At 38.2% G+C, this 22,662-nt stretch overlaps 1 protein-coding gene across 4 annotated transcripts in view; it reads right to left on the bottom strand.

Annotated features, from left to right (window-relative positions):
• Positions 1-22,662, bottom strand: part of MED14 (mediator complex subunit 14) — an 87,859-nt gene that overhangs the window by 53,467 nt on the left and 11,730 nt on the right. For all 4 annotated transcript variants that reach the window (XM_037992896.2, XM_037992897.2, XM_073013793.1 and 1 more), the window contains exons 4-11: positions 12,245-12,418; positions 11,494-11,623; positions 10,631-10,759; positions 9,897-10,004; positions 8,882-9,014; positions 7,719-7,869; positions 7,082-7,193; positions 852-977 (exon numbers count right to left, since the gene is read on the bottom strand). In XM_037992896.2, coding sequence (XP_037848824.1) covers positions 852-977; positions 7,082-7,193; positions 7,719-7,869; positions 8,882-9,014; positions 9,897-10,004; positions 10,631-10,759; positions 11,494-11,623; positions 12,245-12,418 — 1,063 coding nt within the window. The remainder of the gene's footprint in view (positions 1-851; positions 978-7,081; positions 7,194-7,718; positions 7,870-8,881; positions 9,015-9,896; positions 10,005-10,630; positions 10,760-11,493; positions 11,624-12,244; positions 12,419-22,662) is intronic.

Below are 22,662 nucleotides of genomic sequence, written 5' to 3'. Positions count from 1 at the left end.
ATACTGGGAAGTTCAACATCTGCTACAAGAAAATCCAAAGTAGAGTTAAAACAGCCCTGAGGAACTGACATCAGCCAGAGTTATTGTTTCCATACCCACTTTCGACACTACATACACCATTCTTTCTTTCTTTCTTTCTTTCTTTTTCAATTTTTATTTATTTTATAATACTTTAAGTTCTAGGGTACATGTGCACAACGTGCAGGTTTGCTGCATATGTATACATGTACTATGGGTGTGCTGCACCCATTAACTCATCATTTACATTGGGTATTTCTCTTAATGCCATCCCTCCCCTCTCCCCAGACCCCAAAACAGGCCCCAGTGTGTGATGTTCCCCACCCTGTGTCCAAGTGTTCTCATTGTTCAATTCCCACCTGTGAGGGAGAACATACGGTGTTTGGTTTTCTGTCCTTGTGATAGTTTGCTCAGAGTGATGGTTTCTAGCTTTATTCATGTCCCTACAAAGGACATGAACTCATCCTTTTTTACGGCTGCATAGTATTCCATGGTGTATGTGTGCCACACTTTTTTTTTTTTTAATTATTATTATACTTTAAGTTCTAGGGTGCATGTGCATAACGTGCAGGTTTGTTACATATGTATACTTGTGCCATATTGGTGTGCTGCACCCATCAACTCGTCAGCACCCATCAACTCATCATTTACATCAGGTATAACTCCCAATGCAATCCCTCCCCCCTCCCCCCTCTCCATGATGAGATCACTTGGACTCGGGAAGGGGAACATCATACACCATTCTTTCTAATACCTAATGACAGAAAATGTTTTTTTTTGTTGTTAAAAATAATTTTTCTTACATTGAATGATTATATCATTTAGTAACTTACCAAGTCCATAAAGCATCAACTGAAACATTCCAGAATGCAAATCTACAAAAATGTGCAGACACTCTGAATTACCACAGGGCTCCAAGATGGGAACAACAAGAGCTGGGAGTGCAGTCTCTATGGAAGCTGAACAATCAAGAATTAAAAATTACTTTTCCATCTGAATATTTTCCAGAAAAATTATTTCTCAATCAATGAGTACAAACAAACCAACTACTGAAGGATCCTAAATGTTAGAGAAAAAACATGATTTTGCAAAATTTGCAATAGTATTATTATGTCAGTTAGTAGTTCAAAAAGAAAAGAAAGTAATTTTCAAGGTGACTTGAAACAAACATGCCCATCTCAAATACTACAGCAAAAAAAATCCAAAATTTCTTAAAGAGGGTTGAAATAGTGAAAATTCAGTTTCATCAGTGAGCTGAGTTCTAGTTTTACTTTCACTTGGTAATTACTAATAAGTTAATTAATTTTTAAGGATTTTCTCTCATATATAATGGAAAGAAAACTGGTTGTTTGTAAACAGAATAAATATCTTCTATGGCCGCATGATTTTCAATGCCATTCTTCATAAAAAAGAGGTATTCTGGCAATTAGAGCCCATGTGTTTAAAGAAACACTTGAAAACTAATAAACATTATTGATTACTCAGGAAGAAAAATTTTTTTCAAGTCATTTGTGTACTCCATTTCAAGTCACAGATGAATTAAGAACATAGGCAACTGCTAAACACAAATCCCCAAAGCTGACAATATACCTGATCTAGAGTTTCATAGTATTTCCACCAGGCCCAATTAACTTTTCTCTTAATTCTGCAAGTGACATAATGAAATCCAGTAAACAAGCAAAACATTGAAAACACACTAAGTGCTGATCAGATTGAGGGGTTGTAAAAGGAATATGCTCTTCTTGTTACCAAGTTCCTCTGAAGCTACAGCACAGAAAAAGAAAGGCAGATACAGATGGGAATGGCGATACAGGTGCAGGAAGGAGAGGTAACGTGGCAGGCGCAGAGGGGAGTGGCGATGCAGGCTTTTCACCAGGCGTGGCTTCTGCCTGCTACTTTGTTAAACAAGGACAATAACATCTTCCCCTCTATGCCACAGGTTGTTAGGATCAAGAAATGACAAGGCTGTGAAAGTGCTTTAAAAAGCAAAGTGTTCGACAAATGTATACTATCTATATTCCTTTTGAATCAAAGAAACAAACCAAAACCTCTTACTATAAATTTTCAATAATTCAAATGGGTGACATTACCATTGGTACTGTCTACACAAACAAATTATCAAACAAATTAATAAAGTAAAAGATTGCAGAAGATATATTTAATTAGAGAAAAATAAATTGCTTTAAAGCACAGGGTGGGCATCCTAAACTCCAAAATTTGAAATGCTCCAAAATCCAAAACTTTTTGAGTGCTGACATGATGCTCAAAGGAAATGCTTAATGAAGCATTTTGGATTTCGGATTTTCAGATTTGGGATGCTCAACCTGTAAGTATAAATGTAAATATTCCAAACCTGAAAAAAACATCCAAGATCTGAAATACTTCTGGTCTCAAGCATTTCAGATAAGGGATACTCAACCTGTACATCTAATACATATTTGTATACAAAATGTTTAACATGCAAATCCAGCAGAACTCTGACCTGAAAAAAACAGAAAAGGGCAAAAACAAAAATTTCTTTTACCCTATAATTCAGACCAATGTGACAAATTAGTTCAAATCAGTGATGTTTTGCTGAACTTACTATGTTAACATAATAAAAAGTTATTACAAATGTGAAACAGAGTTACTGATTTTTGAAACATTTCCATACTGTTACAATTCCTGACAGGGTAGGAGTGGATTCTCTAAAGCAAAACCATTTCTAAAGTGTGGCAACGGAGCAAAACTAGTTCTGGGAATTGGGGTAACAATTATAATTTCAATCTAATTACCACAATTGAGTATTCTTAGAAAAATAGGGCATCAAAGAATACAGAGAACACAGTTCAAAAGACAAGAAATACTTAGACATAAATTGATGTACATATTTTTTAACCACCAATGCCCACAGTTTTCTTTACAGAAAATAAAATACATAATGCCCTAAAGCATTTAAAGGCAACAGGTTTTAGGTATACAAAAATGGGGAAACTTGCAAAGAAAATAAAGAAGAGGGAATTAAAAGCAGTGTAAGATGACAGGACTTGCTGCTATTTCGTCCCGCAAGAACACATACGTATCTCCTTTTATTTCTATCATTTATTGAGAACAAGATGAGGAATGGATGAACAGACAGTAATATAAAGTGTGAAGAGTGAAGAGCAGCCACTAAGCTCAATTAGGAATGGCTGTGTGTGGTTCATAGCTTCCAAACTGATCAGGATGCCCTGATTACAAGCGCTGAAGGGTAGAGTACAACACAACGGAGCAGCACCCTGGCTTTCAAGAGTTAGGCAATGCTGCCAACTAGGCCATATCTCAAGTTACCTTTAGTGCCTTGCACTGCCTTTTTGGAACTTATCTCCAAAGTCCTGCCTCCTCTCCCCTAAACCATTTCTACCCCCACGAAACCACATACCTGAGCTGCTCAAAATCTGAAGTCTATGCCTTCCCCTAGCCTTCCCTTGAAATGCTCCATTCTCTGAACTACTCATTTCCTTGGGTTATTCCAGTTAGGTGTTAAAAGAAAAGCCAGCTGATTTAAGGGTGACTGCACTAAGGGATTCTAAGAATAGACTATGTAGTCCCTGGTTCCAGTAGGGATCTTAATAAAGCATGCTCACCCATCAAAAAAGGATCAAGTAAGACTACATGGAGAGTATAAATGCATGCATGTGAATTTTAAAAACAAGTTAAAGCACACGCTCTAAAATGGTGGGTCGGCAGACCCTTTCCTCTAGCAGTCCTCATTTCTAGAACTGTCCTGATTAAAGCAGAACTGAGGAGATCAACCCCGCATGCAAGCATCCCCCTTCCTTCCAAATTGTAGTCCCTAAGGCACCCTTCTCTAACACCTAGGACTCTACAAAACACCTAGGGCTTGAAAACCACTGGTGTAGCACATTCCTACTAGAGTTTAAGATCTAGGAAGAGCCTGGACTATTATAATATCCTCAAATTTCAGATGAGGAGAATGGCCCAAATAGTGTAAATGACTTGTTTAAGAGCAGACAGCTGAACTCAGATCTCTAACATTTCTACAAAAAGGAATTTTACACCTGAGTTCTGAAGACTTCTCTTTAGAAATCTTCAGAACCTAGGTGAACAGTACACAAAACCATTCCTATGTAAACATATGCTTTGAGTTTATTTTTCAAAGTAATTTATCCCTTGGCAATCATAGTTTTTTGTTTCTATTTTTTAACTTACAAGTGTTTGCTCCGTTTTTTTTACTAAGCCTTGTTTACAGATGATACTAAAGTAAACCAAAGCCTATCAAAAGATTACACACCCCCTATTTTCTGGAATCTCAACAACTGAAGTTTTGAAAAATTAGAAAAATTAAGATTGCAAAATACTTAAACTCTTCCTTAAGAACAAAAGAGGTGGACATGGTGGTTCACACTTGTAATCCCAGCACTTTGGGAGGCCAATGTGGAAGGATTGCTTGAGCCCAGGAGCATAAGACCAGCCTGTTCAGCAGGCCATGGACTTAAAATAGATACATAGACAGATAGATAGATAGATAGATAGATAGATAGATAGATAGATAGATAGACAGACAGATAAAGACCAGCCTGGGCAACACAGTGAGACCCCATTTCTTAAAAAAGAGAAAACAAAAGGGGAATTTCAACAAGGGTGACAAGACAATTAAATAGGAAAAAACAGTCTTCAACAAATGTTACTGAGATAACTGCATCCTCACATAAAAGAATGCAAACAATAACAAGTATTGGTGAGGATGTGGACAAAATGAAACCTTCCCACATTGCTGGTTAGATTTTAAAGTGGTGTTAAACACGTCAAAAGGTTAAACAGAGTTACCACAAGACCCGGCCATTACACTCCTAGGTGTACAGCCAAGAGAAATGAAAACTTATGTCCACACAAAAACTTGGGCATGAATGTTCATAGCAGCATTATCCACAATAGCCAAAAAAGAAAAACAACCCCAATGTTCAACAATGATGAATGGATAAACAAAAGATGGTATAGCCATACAATGGATTATTTGACAATAAAAGTGAATGAAGTATTGAAACACACTGTGAACCTCAAAAAAATTGTGTTAAAAACAGTATGTAAGAGACCACACATTATGATTCCATTTATATGAAACGTCCAAATAGGCAAATCTATAGAGGTAGAAAGTAGATTAATGATTGCCAGAAGGGAGACAGAGAAGGAGAGGGGTGAATGGGTTGTGACTGCTAATGGGTACACAGTTTCTTTCTGGGATGATTAAAATGTTCTAAAATCGGCCAGGCGCAGTGGCTCATGCCTGTAATCCCAGCACTTTGGGAGGCCGAGGCAGGCGGATCACGAGGTCAGGCGATCGAGACCATCCTGGCTAACACGGTGAAACCCCGTCTCTACTAAAAGTACAAAAAATTAGCCGGGCACGGTGGCGGGTGCCTGTAGTCCCAGCTACTAGGGAGGCTGAGCCAGGAGAATGGCGTGAACCCGGGAGGCGGAGCCTGTAGTGAGCTGAGATCGCGCCACTGCACTCCAGCCTGGGCGACAGGGCAAGACTCCATCTCCCAAAAAAAAAAAAAAAGTTCTAAAATCAAATTGCAGTGATAGTTGCACAACTCTTTCCGTAAAAACCACTGAATGAGGTAATTATATGTGAATTGTATCTCAATAAAGCTATTAAGAAAAAAACACCAAAAGGGGGCAGTGGTTAGTAGCCTTTCTAACTCCAGTGAGAGTTTCAATTATACTTTCTAATCATAATTTTTAGGTCTGTATTTAACATCTTTGCTTGAGGGATTAAAGGGGAGGGCCTTCTAATGAAGCTTTTAATTAAATTAAGATAATGAAGTACTGATGAAGCTAATGTTAAACCCTGATAGGGCTAATGGACAGGCACCCCCAAGATACATCTAACCAATACATTCACCAAATTTCTGGCAGATTCTTTATTTCTTTTATAAGGCCCATATTTGCATTTTTGTTAAGTTAGGCTGTCCCTCTCCTTAGTCTCTTTAAAAATATAAGCTAATGCTTTGGTTTATGTTAGATCCCCTTTTTCACCTCTATCTTTTCACTTTCTTTGAATGAGTATGTATTCTAAATGCAGATTTCGTTTTCTAACTTTCTGTCTTTCCTTCAGGCAATTTTTTAAAAATCTATTTCTGTCAAAGTGGTTTTAATTCAGAGTTACTAGTACATATCTAAGAAGCAGCTTTTTTAAGTATAATGGGTTGAGCTGGGCTCTGTGATGACAAAAGGCAGTACCTTCGTTACTAGCACTATTAAGACTTCCTACTTATAAAGCACTTCACTTACGTCATCTAACTTAATTAAAGACTGTGCACTGCAGGCACAAGGTAATTATGGCCAAAAACAATTGGGGCAGGGATAGTAAATATGCTTATTATGATGTTATGAACCTATATTCCTAGAATGAAAGGGTTCACTTTCTAAATGACTGTCCCTCAAAGCTCTGAATATACTTACTAGGTAATTAAACTTGGAAGATTTTTCACTATGTCCATGTACCTGCATTTCTTATTTGAACTCTGTCAATAATTTTTAAAACTTTTAAAAAAAGACAAGGGATGAATTCTGCTTCACTCAAAGGGGCATATTTTACAAGTATATTATAAATATTTGGTATGTTGTTTTATCACTAGAAAAAAAGTTTTAAAATCATTCATATTAAATTGTTAGCTCATGTTTCATAAAGTTTTTCTTTTTTATTTAAAAAATTTTATAAATAGACACGGGGTCTCATTTTTTGCCCAGGCTTGTCTAGAACTCCTGGACTCAAATGATCCTTACATCTCGGCCTCCCAAAGTGCTGGTATTACAGGCATGAGCCGCCATGCCCAGCCCCATTTCATAAAGTTTTAAGGAAATCCAATACACAAATATTTCAAAAATGAGGCCAAGCTAAATAAGTAATAAGGGAAAAATTAGGACAAGTTTGGCAGATCACAAGTTAAATGCAGAAATACCAGCTTCCACAATAAAAGCAAAATATCAGGAAAAAGTCATATTAAGATTCCCATCAAATAAAACTGGATACTAGTTTAAACCAAAGAAAAACAAATGTCAGTTTAAAAGAACCTACAGTTTTCATTGGCATTGAAGCCTCTAAGAATGGCCTTCAGTTCTTGGAGCTTCTGATGAGCTCTTGCATGGACGCTGTCAATCAGAAGTTTTTCTATTGATAAGTGGTCAATCTGCATAAATAAGAACAACAAATTCATACATGCAATTTAAACATTTTTACTTTAAAAGCCCAACAGTAGATTACTGTGCTTCAAAATATTTTCTTTTGGAATCACATTGATTAAGTGTTAACCACTAATAGAAAGCAAACTTAAAGATAAAAATTAACTAACATGGTATTGAGTTAAAAATTAACTTACATGGTATTGATAGCTTAAAAACTATAGTTAACATTTTGGTAAGTGCAGGCAAAGATATTACAAATTAGTTATGGTGCCCTAATGCCAGACCTTAAAATTAAAATGGTATCTGATCTAAATTATAAAATATGAAAGAATATCTTAAAAATTATATATTATAGTATCAGGTGTTTTTAAAAAAATAACAAATGTAAGAAGTGTAACATTTACTTAAAATAAGTTTCATAAAAGGTTTTAGGAAGAATTAGATATTTTTTAAAATTTATGCTAAGTTTAAGGATAAATGGCAAGTTACATTCATTTAAACCAATATTAAAATATATTGAGATCTTTTACCTTCATGGCTCTTTCTACTAATTTGGAATCAGAAGCTGGCAAAGGAGGATCATGAAAAATCTGTAAAGGCTTGGAGACATCATTCTCATCAATTTTAATTGTAACTTTGTGAACAGATGCTGTTCCAGTTTTTCTCCCAAGAACCTGTTGACTAGAGAAAAAAAATGAAGAATTTTTTTCAACACAGTCTGTTAACTTCTAGAATAAAATAGAGACAATCCATTGTGCAGTTTAGCCAGAGCCTGGAATATGGCAGGCCCTCAGTGTTTGTGGAGGGAATAATAATGGGAAGATAGCTATTCTGTAATCCAATACAATATTTGATTTATTGCATTAAGATATATAATTTAAAAATAAAACATATACACACACGAAAAAGAACCCCAAAACAAAAACTACCTGTCTTCAAAGTGGCATCTACTCACCTCTGACTCCTTTACAGAAAATGGTGGTCATTTGGGATAATAAGATGCGGGGGTGGGGAGAAAAACAGGAATCAAATAAAGTTCAAACAGGGAATTGAGAGTTGTAAACAGTCCAATACCGATTTTCTCCCAAAGAAAAGTTTTTAACAGGCACAATTCAAAGTGGAAAACTGTGGTAAGCATGTATGTTTTTAAAAATGATATCCAACAATCTAACCTAATGGTCTTTTAGCAATTTGGTATAAGTCCAGAGTAAACTAACCTCTCAAACTTTTTAAGAATAGTAAGTCTTAGTACAAATAGGTAAATGTCTATGTATTTAAAACATGTTCTACGACAGGTGTCAACTATGGATGTCCTAGGTGGTCTACATAATACCATGGGACCTTACTAAACAAAAGCATCTTACTAGAGGTGCATAGCTATTGGTATACAGTCATTCCTTGGTATACTTGGAAGACTGGCTCCAGGATTCCTGTCCCAATACCAAAATCCATGCAAACTCATGTCTTGCAATCAGTTCTGCAGTCAGCCAGCAGAACCCACGTATAGGGAAGGTTGGCCCTATATGCAGGTTTCGCATCTTGCAAATTGATCTGCATATAAGTGGACCCACACAATTCAAGCTTGTGTTATCCAAGGGTCAACAGTATATTAAATCAGATGTATGAGAGAAAAACAGAAATAAAAGAGTATTTACAGTCATAGCACGAACCCACCAGAACTGATTTTACTTACTTCCAAACTGAGAGGGAGAGGCACTTTCCAGCATGATACCTTTCCACCTGTACAAGGTCTCCCCACCGTTCTCGGATTAACATTAGAGTTTGGGAATGTAACACTTCTAACTGAAGTGATAAACAGAAAGAATCTGATAGATGTTGTTAAGTAAAATTAATATGTTATACCAACAGTCAATCAAATACAGGCAAACTTCATTTAAGAAAGGCTCTCTTATTGAAAAACTGGAGAAAAATTTCCGAAGAAAACTTCTGAAATGATTATTTCTCCAATGGCTCATCCTAAAAAGTGTTATAATTTATAGCATAATTTCAGAAAAAGGTTTTATATTTAATTTTAAACCAATATAAAACCATAAAGTCTGGGTTGTGTCTTAATTTGTCATAGTTTAGAGAACACAGATTGACCAAAGAGTACTATTTTTTTCACCAAACAGTACTTTTTTATTATTATTATTTTTTGCTTGTGTGTGACGGAGTCTTGCTCTGTCATCCAGGCTGGAGTGCGGTGGCACGATCTCAGCTCACTGCAACCTCTGCTTCCTGGGTTCAAGCGACTCTCCTGTCTCAGGCTCCCTAGTAGCTGGGATTACAGGTGCTCACCACCACAACAGGCTTTTTTTTTTTTTTAAGTAGAGACGGGGTTTCACCATGGTGGCCAGGCAGGTCTTGAACTCCTGACCTCAAGTGATACACCCGCCTCAGCCTCCCGAAGTGCTGGGATTACAGGCGTGAGCCACCATGCCCAACCTCAAACAACACTATTTTTAACTAATCACTTTTTGCTTTTACCTGTAAAGTCAACAGTAAAATTTTAAATTTGGTTTATTATAAACATATCACTATTCTTCACAGTGGCCAGTTCTCCAGCTCTATTTGCACCCTAAAAAGGGTGGGGGAGATGGGGGCAAGGAATGTAGACTGCTACAGTACAAGACTAAGGCCAAATGAAAAATGTGGGAGAGGTACCACAAAATCCTTACAAATACATGTCTCAAATATCAGAAGGATACGTAGGCAGTTGTACATATCCTGAAGAGGTTTCTCATCAGCAAAGAGCCTAGACTGCACCAGCTGATGGATGAAGCTGATTTGCATGCTATGAACCAAAGCTCGCCCATCTTCCATTGGCAGAAGAAAAGAAGGTAGTTAATCAAATAGGTGTACAAATGTGTCACTATACCAACTAAGGAAGCACATAACAACAATGAATTTTTTTAAGAAGCACTGAAATTATCTACAGAAACTTGACATTGTACTCTGAGAAACACTGAAACTTCCACGGTCAATAGGTAGATACAATTACAAAACTTGCTTCAAATTACAGGATAAATTGCTACACACATTTATTATTTTGCAGGAATATATATATATATTTTAGAGACAGGATCTTGCTCTGTCACCCAGGCTAGAGTGCAGTGGCATGATCATGGCTCATTGCAGCCTCAACCTCCCTGGGCTCAGGTGATCCTCCCACTTCCCAACCCCAGCCTCCCAAGTAGCTGGGACTATAGGAGCACAACACCACACCTGGTTAATTTTTAAATTTTTTTTAGAAATGGGGTCTTGCTATATTGTCCAGGCTGGTCTCAAACTCCTGAGCTCAAGCAATCCACCTGCCTCGGCCTCCCAAAGTAGTGGGATTACAAGCATGAGCCATAATCCCCAGCTGGGAATATTTCAATAATATAAAAATATCAAACATTTAAATTAATACTTATGATTTAAATCACTACTTATGATTTACCTCCTGTTTCCTTATCCTCAACTAGAATTTCTAGCTTGAGAAGACGCCATGGAACATCAGGGTCATCTCCCATCACAGTCAAGGTGGCTTCAAATTCTCCTTCAACACGAAACTTCACCCGGCCATTTGCTTTTAGAAGAAAAAGATGAAGAAAAAGAAGTGTACTTTGCTAGAAAATGAGAATCTTCCCCCGACCTAGAACTTTGAGTCTTACTTATAAAAATTTTTAAATAGATTGAAGGTTCTTTCATAAGGTTCCAACAATTCAATGGTTCCTGAATAAGAAGTAGCCAGCTTCCAGGTCAAGAAATGAAAGGCAACTCTTCTAATATAAATGAACAATATTTTCTTGAGGCTCAACTCTGGGGAGCCTTCTCTCTTTCCAGCCCCACTCCCAAGCTGCAAATACCAGCACTGTATTTCTGGGTACTAAAGAGAAATGATATGGCTGACAAGTCATAGAATCAAACACCATAAAACTGTCAGTCAAATCTTCACAATGCTATTTCTTTGAATAAAACCCAAAAAGCTACTCAGGAAAATATTCTAACATGCAAATTCTGTCGCCCAGGCTGGAGTACAGTGGTGCAATCTTGGCTCACTGCAACCTCTGCCTCCCAGGTTCAAGCAATTATCATGCCTCAGTCACCCAAATAGCTGGGATTACAGGTGCGTGCCACCACACCCAGCTAATTTTTGTATTTTTAGTAGAGATGGGGTTTCACCATGTTGGCCAGGCTGGTCTCAAACTCCTGACCTCAAGTGATCTGTCTGCCTCAGCCTCCCAAAGTGCTAAGATTACAGGCATGAGCCACTGCACCTGGCCATCAAGTCTTAAAAAAAAATAAATTTCAGATACATACCAACTGTAAGATTTGCTAACTGAGGAGGAAGATCTGTGGTTACAAGCCGATGTCTAAGAATCTGATTCAACTGATGGAGTGTGGCTTGTTTTTCAATTTTGGTAATTGGGTCTGGAGGAATAATTTTATCCTGCAAAAAAATTTAAGTGATTTGTAAATAATGTACGAAAAGGGATTTAAAAAAAAATCTTTTCCTGTTTTTATACAGTGTTTTCGATTTTACCTAAGAGAATCTCAACACACATTTCTGCAGTCTACATCCAAAAATAATGGCCATAACTATCATGCATAAGAGCAACAATGATTCCGGTCATTTAGCTAAGATCATAATACAACATGACCTCCTTTATGCTCTATTTACAAAGCAACTAAATATCACTTGATAACTTCCACAAGTTCTTACAAGTATAAAATACAATATGGCACCAAGTCAGTAAACTACCAAAACAATAAAAGTTTAAAACACTTTCAAAAAGCAACTAGCATGTAGCATTTTCACATCTGAAATAGATGTTATGTCTGCACATCTGCGCTCCCCTGGGGAAAAAAAAATAAAACCTTCACCCATTTTGATATCTATTCACATCTGGCCCCAACTTATTTCAAAAAAGTACAACTTTAGTTATAGAGAAAAAAGCAAACTATATATACTGTTTGTTTTAACAATGTTTTTTGCTGGGCTACTTAATAATACAATCCAACCCAATGGCAAAACCTTTAGTTTTTAGGAACATGGGGGCAAAGCACTTACCCTAATGCAGGTTGGCAGCCGTGGGTAAGAGCCAGTAGTCAGTACATCAATGGCATATGGGATGGCAAAACTAGGCAGGCGTGCATGGACCAGAGCATCTCTAGCTAACGAGGCCAGGCGATCAGCAGTGTCCACAAACAGGATAGCTTGCTGATCTAAAAAGCTTGAAATCATCTTTAAAGTAAAGGGTAAATGTATTAAGCATTCCTGAAAACTATCTCCTTTTCACACTAAATATTGTTAAATCATTCCAAAGTAAACTTCAAGGGGAATTAATATAATTAGTTTTCCCTATTTCAAAGTGGTTCTTCAAACATTCTCCAGTAATTTGAAGAAGAAATATTTAATACATTTGTATTTAAGAGCAATAATTTTCTGTCACTTTAAGTAAAAGCTTTCTAATTCATTTATCCATTCTTAACATTACACATACATAATATCAAAGTTAGGAAAAATAAGTAGAATAAAATGGTTTTTTCTTCTTACAGACTTCCAGAGTTGGTTGGTAATGAAGGAGTTAAAAGCATGTATTCCTAGACCTAGACTGCCTTGTTCTCCATTTTAATTCTACTACTTACTAGCCTTGTAACCTTGGGCGAGTAACTTAACCTCTTTGTGCCTCAGTTTTTTCAGCTGTAAAATGGAGGTGATCATGATTACCAATCTCATAAAGTTGTTCTCAGGATTAACAGTTAATGCAAAATAGAGAACACAGAAATCCACACATAGCCAACTCATTTTCCAAAAAAGCACCAAGAACATACACTGGGGAAAGGGCAGTTTCTTTAATAAATGGTGCTGGGAAAACTCGATAACCATATGCAAAAGAATGAAACTAGACCCCCATCTCTCACGCTATACAAAAATCAACTGAAAATGAATTAAAGGCTTAAGCGTGAGACCTGAGACTATGAAACTACCAGAAAAAAGCATTGGGAAAATGCTCTAAGACATTAGCCTGGGCTGGGCGCGGTGGCTCACGCTTGTAATCCCAGCACTTTGGGAGGCCGAGGCAGGCAGATCACGAGGTCAGGAGATCGAGACCATCTTGGCTAACACGGTGAAACCCCATCTCTACTAAAAATACAAAAAAGTTTGTGGGGCGTGGTGGCATGCGCCTGTAGTCCCAGCTACTCGGGAGACTGAGGCAGCAGAATGGCGTGAACCCAGGAGGTGGAGCTTGCAGTGAGTCGAGATCACGCCATGGCACTCCAGCCTGGGCAACAGAGCGAGACTCCATCTCAAAAACAAACAAACAAAAAAAGACAAGCAACAAAAGCAAAAATAGACAAAAGAGATTATATCAAGCTAAAAAGCTTCTGCAAAGCAAAAGAAATAATCAACAGTATGAAAAGACAACCCACAGAACAGGAGAAAACGCCTGCAAAATATCCATCTGACAAGGGATTAATATCCAAAATACATAAGGAACTCAACTCAATAGCAAAATAAAGCCAAATAACTCCATTTTTAAAATGAGCAAAATACCTGAATAAACATTTCTCAAAAGAAGACATACAAATGGCCAAAAGGTATTATGAAAAAAATGCAACATTACTAATCATCAAGGAAATGTAAATAAAAACCACAATGAGATATCATCTCATCCCAGTTAAAATGACTATTATCAAAAAGACAAAAAATAACAGATGCTTGTGAGGATGTGGAGATGTGGAGGAAAGGGAACCCTCACGCTGTTGGTGGGAATGTGAAGTACTACAGCCACTACAGAGAACACTATGGAAGTTCCTCAAAAAAAAAAAAAAAAAAAAACTAAAAATAGGCTGTGTGTGGTGGCTCACATATGTAATCCCAGCGTTTGGGGAGGCAGAGGCAGGAAGATTGCTTGAGCCCAGGACTTGCAGACCAACCTGGACAACACAGGGAGACCCTGTCTCCACAAAAATATAAAAAACAAACAAATTAGCCTGGCATAGTGGTGTATGCCTGTGGTCACAGCTACTAGGGAGGATCACTTGAGCCCAGGAGGTTGATGCTGCAAAGAGCCATGACTGTGCCACTGCACTCCAGTCTGGGTGACAGAATGAGACCCTGTCTCAAAAAACAAACAAACAACAACAGCAAAACACTAAAAATAGAATTCCCATAAGATCCAGCAATTCCACTGCTGAGTATATATCCAAGAGAAAGGAAATCAGCATGCCAAAAAGACACCTGCACTCCCAGGTTTACTGCAGCACTATTCACAATAGCCAAGATACAGAATCAACCCAAGGGTCCATCAACAGATGAATACAGAAAATACAGTACATATACACAATGGAATACCATTCAGCCATAAAAAAGAATGAAAGCCTGCCATTTGCAACAGCATGGCAGTGTGTTCACTGTGAAGCGAAGGTCACTATGTTAAATGAAATAAGCCAGGCACAGAAAGACAAATATTGCACATTCTCTCTCATATGTGGGAGTTAAAAAAGTGGATATCATGGAAGTAGAGAGTAGAATGTTGGTTAAGATAAGCTGGGAACGGGGGAGGAGGTATGAAGAAAAGTTGGTACAAAAATACAGTTAAAAGGAATAAGTTCTAGTATTTGATAGTAGAGTAGGGAAATGATAATTAACAGTAATTTATTGTATATTCAAAACAACAAGAACTGTAACATTCCCAACACAAAGAAGAATGTCTGAGGTAATGAACATCCCAATTATCCTGCCTTGATCACTATGTACATGTATCAAAATATCACATGTACCCCCAAAATATGTACAACTATGATATATCAATTGAAAAAAAAAGAGTTAACACATAAAAAACCTTTAGAACAGTGCCTAGAAAGAACATAGAAAACACTCCAAAACACCCATTATGAGATACAGGTCCACTTCATGCCCAATACAGAAATCCTTTCCATCAGTTTTCTACCCAATGCATTTCATAAGGATACCTAAACTAGTAGAGCTCATCACAGAGCTAAAAACTACCTCACTAAAACTTTTATCTTCTAGTTCATGGTTTGTTTGTTGTTGTTTTGTTTTGGAGACAGAGTCTCGCTCTGTCCCCCAGGCTGGAGTGCAGTGGCACGATCTCTGCTCACTGTGACCTCCGCCTCCCAGGTTCAAGCAATTCTCCTGGCTCAGCCTCCTCAGTAGGTGGGATTACAGGGGTGAACCACCACCCCCAGCTAATTTTTGTATTTTTAGTAAAGACGGGGTTTCACTATGCTGGCCAGGCTGGTCTTGAACTCCTGACCTCAGGTGATCCACCCGTCTCAGCCTCCCAAAGTGCTGGTTTTACAGGTGTGAGTCACTGCACCCGGCCATCTTCTGGTTCTATTCTAGAACAATACTTAAAGTTTTCTCTCTCATGTCCTTCAAACAGGCTGTCAGTGGCCAACTTAAAACATAGTACCCAGAATTAATACCAACATCACAAAAACACAGTGCTCTACAATTTCTTAGTGTTTTCAAACACTTTATTTGATTTTTGCAACTCTAGGAAGTACAACCAGATAATTACTATGAGCTTAGAGATGAGAAAATTGAGGCTTAGGTTAAGACACTTGCCCAAAAGGTCAATAATCAGAAGAGGTGAAACAATAACAACAAAAATATTTCTTCTAATTCTTAGTTAGACCCAATATACAGCATGGTCCAGTAAAAATGCTACCTTCTATGACTAGTACAATGAATTTCTATCAATGCCACCAACATTAACTTCTTATCAACAGTCATGACACTGCTAATACATTCTCAACTTTTTAACAGGCTTTTACTCAGATTTAGGCCATCTCATATCTCCCTTAACTCAGGTCACTGTAAAAATGCTTATCAGACCAACGTCAAGCTCAAAGAGTACCAAAGACCTCCCCAGCAGAAAGACATGCATCAACCCTACTGGGATGCCACAGTTATCCAGCCCCTATCGCTCCACTTAAACATAAACAATGAATGAAACATTATCTAAACTACTTCACTGAACTCAAAATACACTAGCTTCAGCTACATTTCTTGAACTTAGAAATATAATTAATCAAGATAAAACGTGGCTGGGTGTGGTGGCTGACACCTGTAATCCCCAGCAGTTTGGGAGGTGGAGGCGGGAAGATTGCTTGAAGCCAGGAGTTCGAAACTAGGCAACCAAGTAAGACCCCAACTCTACAAAAACTTTTTAAAAATTAGATGAGCACAGTAGTGTGTGCCTGTGGTCTCAGCTACTCAGGGAGGCTGAGGTGGGAGGGCTGCTTGAGCCCAGAAGTTCGAGGTTGCAGTGAGCTGTGATTACACCACTGCACTCCAGCCTGGATGACAGAGTGAGACTCCATGTCTTTAAAAAAAAAAAAAAAAAAAGATAAAACTTGAGTTTTGAGTAACCGACTAGTGAATCCATTCACATAGATAGTCTTAGTTCACAAGAACTAATCCATGTTATTTTTAAGTATTCACACACCAGCTGTGAATATGTTTAATAATAATCTCCTTTAGAATTTAACACTGAATAAATGTTTCTCTAAACAAGACACACAAATGGCCAATAAGCACATGAAAACATGTTCATCATCACTGGTCATTAGGAAAATACAAATTAAAACTTTAATGAGATGCCACTTCATACCTATTAGGATGGCTAGACTCAAAAAGTCAGGTAACAACAAGTGTTGGCATGGATGTGGAGAAACTAAACTTCCATACATTGCTGGTGGAAATGTAAAATGGTGTGGCCACTTTGTAAAACAGTCTGGCAGTTCCACAAAAAGTTCAACAAAGAGTTACCATATGACCTAGCCATCCCACTCCTAGGTATACACTCAAGATAAATAAAAGCATACATCCAGACAGTTGGACATGACTATTTACAACAGCATTAGTCATAATAATCCAAAACTGGAAACAACCCAAATGCCTATTAACTGAACAGATAAACAAAATGTAGTATATCCATGCAATTCAGCCATAAAAAGGAATGAAGTAGTGACGCATGCTATCACATGAATCAATCTTGAAAATACTACACTAAAAAAAAAATGCTAAGTTAAAGAAGCCAATCACAACACAACACATTTGATTCCATTTATATGAAATGTTCAGAACAGGCACATCTATTGAGACGAAGTAGATTAGCGGCTGCTTAGGGCTAGAGGAGAGCTGGGGGTGACAACTAAAGGGCACAGGTTTTCTTTCTGAGGTGATTAAAATGTTCTAAAATTGACTGTGATGAAGGTTGCACATATCTGTGAATATAACAAAAACCACTGAATTGTATACTTTAAGTGGGTGAATAGTATGGTATGTAAATGATAGCTCGATAAAGCTACTGAAAAAAATCTCCAGGAGAATGAGAGATATTTTCTCTTTTTCTTAGGCAAAACATTATCCAGGTTGTTTTACCATTAGTCAGAGTTCTATAAACTATGGATCTATATACTCATAACACATCTGGCATGGCTAAAGATCATTATCAAGAATCTCTAATAAAACTAGTTAAATAATCATTAGGTTGAAACATGAACAATCCCTCTAATTCTCATTGACGGACTGTATCCCTGACATAAACACATCTGTATCTACATTCAGAAAACAAAAATGCTGAGAGGGTCAGAGCAAGATGGTGGAATACAAGCCAACACTAGTCACCCCCTCTCCAGGAACATGAAATTTTTACTATCTGCACGCAGAAAAGCACTATTACAAAAACCAAAAATCAGGTAAGCCATCACAGTACTTGGTTTTAACTTCATATCACTGAAAGAGGCATTGAGAAGGGCAGGAGAGGCAGTCTTGAATTGCTGACACTGCCCCTCCCCTGCTACCCCAGCAGAGGCCCTGCACTTAAGGGAGGGAGAGAACAGTGACTGGGGGACTTTACACTGAACTCAGTGCTGCCCTGTCATAGTGGAAAGCAAAGTTGTGCTGGGCCAGAAGGAGCATTTGGACCAGCCTTGGCCAGAGAATTGCCCATCGCAGCGGTCAGAACTTGAGTTTCTCCGCAAGCCTTGCTAATGTGGGCCAAAGTACTCTGGAGTCCTAGGTAAACATGAAAGGCAGTCTAGGACACAAGTACTGCAATTCCTAGGCAACTCCTAGCGCTAGGCTGGGCTCAGAGCCAGAGGACTAGGTGGTACACGACCTAGGGATACACCAGCTGGGGGCCTAAGGGAGTGCTTGCACCACTCTTCCACAAACCCCACGCAGCGCAGCTTGTGACAACAAAAGAGACTCCTTTCTTCTGCTTAAGGAGAGGAGAGCAAAGAGTAAAAAGGACTTTGTCTTGCATCTTGGATACCAGCTCAGCCACAGTAGGACAGGGCACCAGGCAGAGTAGTGAGGCCCCTATTCCAGGCTTTAGCTCACAGATGACAAAGACACACCCTGGGCTAGCAGGGAACCTGCTGCCTTAAAGGAAAGGACCCAGTCCTGGCAGGATTCATCACCCGCTGAATAAAAGAGCCCTTGGGCCCTGAATAACCAGCAGTGATACCCAGGTAGTATGCCATGGACCTTGGGTTCTGAGATGTGCTGACTTCAGGTGTGGACCAAGCACATTCAGAGCTATAGTGGCTATGGTGAAAGACTCCTGTTTGAGAAAAGCAGGGGGAAAAGTAAAGGGGACTTTGTTTTGTACCTTAGGTACCAGCTCAGCCAAAGTGGGGTACAGCATAAGCAGGCTCTTGGGGTCCCCAAGTCCAGGCCTAGGCTCTTGGACAGCATTTTTGGACCTTCCCAGGGCCAGAGGGAAGCCCACTGCCCTGAAGGATGAGTCCCAGGCCTGGCACTATTCACCACAAGCTGACTGAAGAATCCTTCGATTTTAAGCGAACATCAGTAGTGGCCTAGCAGAACCCCTCCCATGGGCCAGTGATGGCCAAAGCGGGAGGCTCCTCTGCCTGTGGAAAGGGGAGGGAAAAGCAGGAAGGAAATTGTATTGTGGTTTGAATGTCAGCTTAGCCACAGTAAGAAAAGAATATCAGGCAAATTACTAAGGTTTTTGACTCTAATCCCTGCCACCAGACAGCATCTCTGGGCTCACCCAAAGCCTGGGGAAACTTGCTACCCTGAAAAACACAAACCTGACTGGCTTCGCCACCTGCTGATCATAGAGCCCTAGGGCCTGGAGTGAAGGTAAGTGGTAGCCAGGTAGTGGTTACACTGGGCCTTGGGCAAGACCCAGTGCTGTGCTGACTTCAGGTCTGAGCTGGTGCAGTCCTAGTGGTGGTGGCCATATGGGTGCTTACATCACCATACCCCCAGTTCCAGGTGGCTCAGCACAAAGAGCAAGACTTTGGAAGAAACTAAGGAAAAAGAACAAGAGCCTTTGGTTGGTAATCCAGAGAAATCTTCCAGATCTTATCCAAGACCATCAAGGCAGTATCTCTATGAGTCGGCAAAAACCACAGCATTATTGAGCTTGGGGCCTAAGTACCTTCAAATATCTGGAAAGCCTCCTCAAGAAGGACAGGCATAAACAAGCCCAGACTGCAAAGACTACAATAAATACCTAACTCTTTGAGGCCCAGATCTAAAAGCATCAAGATCATCCAGGAAAACAGGACCTCACCAAATGAACAAAAGAAGGTACCAGGAACCAATCCTGGAGAAACAGAGATATGAGACCTTTCCAACAGAAAATTCAAAATAGCTGTTTTGAGGAAACTCAGAGAAATTCAAGATAACACAAAGAATGAATTCAGAATTCAGTCAGATAAATTTAACAGAGATTGAAATAATTGCTTTAAAAGTCAAGCAGAAACTCTGGAGTTGAAAAATGCAATTGGCATACTGAAGAATGTATCAGAATCTCTTAATAACAGAGTTGATCAACCAGAAGAAAGAATTAGTGAGCTTGAAGACAGGCTATTTGAAAATACACAGTCAGAAGAGACAAAAGAACAAAAAAGAATGAAGCACACCTACAAAATTTAGAAAATAGCCTCAAAAGGACAAATTTCAAAATTATTGGCCTTAGAGAGGAGGCAGAAAAAGAGAGATAGGGGGTAGTAAGTTTATTGAAAAGGATAACAACAGAGAACTTCCCAAACCTAGAGAAAGATATCAATACTCAAGTACAAGAAGATTACAGAACACCAAGCAGATTTAGCACCCACACAACTACCTCAAGGCATCTAATAATCAAACTCCCAAAGGTCAAGGATAAAGAAAGGATCCTAAAAGCAGCAAGAGAAAAGAAACAAATAACATACAACAGAGCTCTCTAATACGTTTGGCAGGAAACTTTTCAGTGGAAATCTTACAGGCCAGGAGAGAATGGTATGACATATTTAAAGTGCTGAAGGAAAAAAAAACTTTTACCCGAGGATAGCATATCCAGTGGAAATATCCTTCAAACATGAAGGAGAAAAAAAGACTTTCTCTGACAAACAAGCTGAGAGATTTCATCAACATCAGACCTGTCCTACAAGAAAAGCTAAAGGGAGTTCTTTAATCTGAAAGAAAAGTATATTAATAAGCAAGAAGAAATCATCTAAAGGTACAAACTCACTGGTAATAGTAAGCACACAGAAAAATACAGAATATTATAACACTGTAATTGTACTATGTAAACTACTCTTATCTTAAATAGAAAGACTAAATGATAAACCAACAGGAAATCATAACTACAACAACTTTTGAAGACACAGAACTTTTCAAGACAATAAGAACTAAAGACAAACAAAAAAGTTAAAAAGGAGGGAGATAAAGTTAAATTGCAGAGTTTTCATTAGTTTTCTTTTTGCGTGTCTGTTTATGCAATCAGTGTCAAGTTGTCATCAGTTTAAAATAATGGGTTATAAGACAGTATTTGCAAGCCTCACAGTAACCTCAAATCAAAAAACACACAATGGGCCAGGTGCAGTGGCTCACGCCTGTAATCCCAGCACTTTGGGAAACCGAGGCAGGTGGATCACCTGAGGTCCGGAGTTCAAGACCAGCCTGGCCAACGAGGCAAAACCCCGTCTCTACTAAAAATACAAAAATTAACCAGGCGTGGTGGCATGCGCCTGTAATCCCAGTTACTCAGGAGGCTGAGGCAGTAGAATCACTTGAATCTGGGAGTCAGAGGTTACAGTGGGCCAAGATTGCGCCACTGCACTCCAACCTGGGCAACAAAGCAAGACTCCATCTCAGAAAAAAAATAAAATAAAATACAACGGATACAAAAAATAAAAAACAAGAAATTACATCATGTCACCAGAGAAAATCACCTTCACTAAAAGGAAGATAAGAAGGAAGGGAAAAAGGAAGAGAAGACCACAAAACAACTAGAAAACAACAAAACAGCAAGGGTAAATCTCTACTTATCAATAATAACACTAAATGTAAATGAACTAAACTCTCTAATAAAAAGGCACAGAGTGGCTGAATGGATTTAAAAAAACAAGACTCAATGATCTGTTGCCTATAAGAAACATACTTCACCTATAAAGACACACATACACAGACTGAAAATAAAGGGATGGAAAAAGATTTATATGTCAATGGAAACCAAAAAGGAGTAGGAGTAGCTATACTTAGACAAAATAGATTTCAAGACAAAAACTATGAAAACAGACAAACAAGGTCATTAATGATAAAGGAGTCAATTCAGAAAAAGGATATGATTGTAAACATATATGTATCCAACACTGGAGCACCCAGATACATAAACCAAATACTAATATTATTAAACAGCAAGATGTCAATACAATAATAGCTGTAGACTTCAACACCCCACTTTCAGCACTGGACGGATCTCCCAGACAGAAACTCAACAGAGAAACATAGAACTTAATCTGCACTATGGAACAAATAAACCTAATAGATATTTACAGAACATTTTATCCAAAGGTTGCAGGATACACATTCTTCTCCTCAGCATATAGATCATTCTCAAGGATAGACCGTATGTTAGGCCACAAAGCAAGTCTTAAAACATTTAGAAAAACTGAAATAATATCAAGCATCTTCTCTGACCACAATGGAATAAAACTAGAAAACATTAAGAGGAATTTTGGAAACTATACAAACACACGGAAACAATATGCTCCCAAATGAACAGTGGGTCAATGAACAAATTAAGAAGAAAATTTACAAATTTCTTGTAATAAATGATAATGGAAACACAACATACCAAAACCTATGGGATGCAGCACTAAGAAAGAAAGTTATAGTTATAAGTGCCTACATCAGAAAAGAAGAAAAACTTCAAATAAATAGCCTAAGGATGCATCTTAAAGACTATAAAAGCAAGAGAAACCGGAAACCTAAAGATCAGGGCAGAAATAAATGAATTTGAAACGAAGAAAACAATGCAAAAGATCAATGAAACAAGTTGATTTTTTGAAACAATGAACAAAATTGATAAACCTTTAACCAGACTCACAAAGAAAAAAAGAGAGAAGACCCAAATGAATAAAATCAGGGATGAAAAGGAAACATTACAACTAATACCACAGAAATTCAAAGGATCATTAGTGGCTACT

This window comes from Chlorocebus sabaeus, chromosome X, assembly GCF_047675955.1.
Source record: "Chlorocebus sabaeus isolate Y175 chromosome X, mChlSab1.0.hap1, whole genome shotgun sequence".
NCBI classification, from domain to species: Eukaryota; Metazoa; Chordata; class Mammalia; order Primates; family Cercopithecidae; genus Chlorocebus; species Chlorocebus sabaeus.
This window is presented reverse-complemented; position numbering and strand designations above follow the sequence as displayed.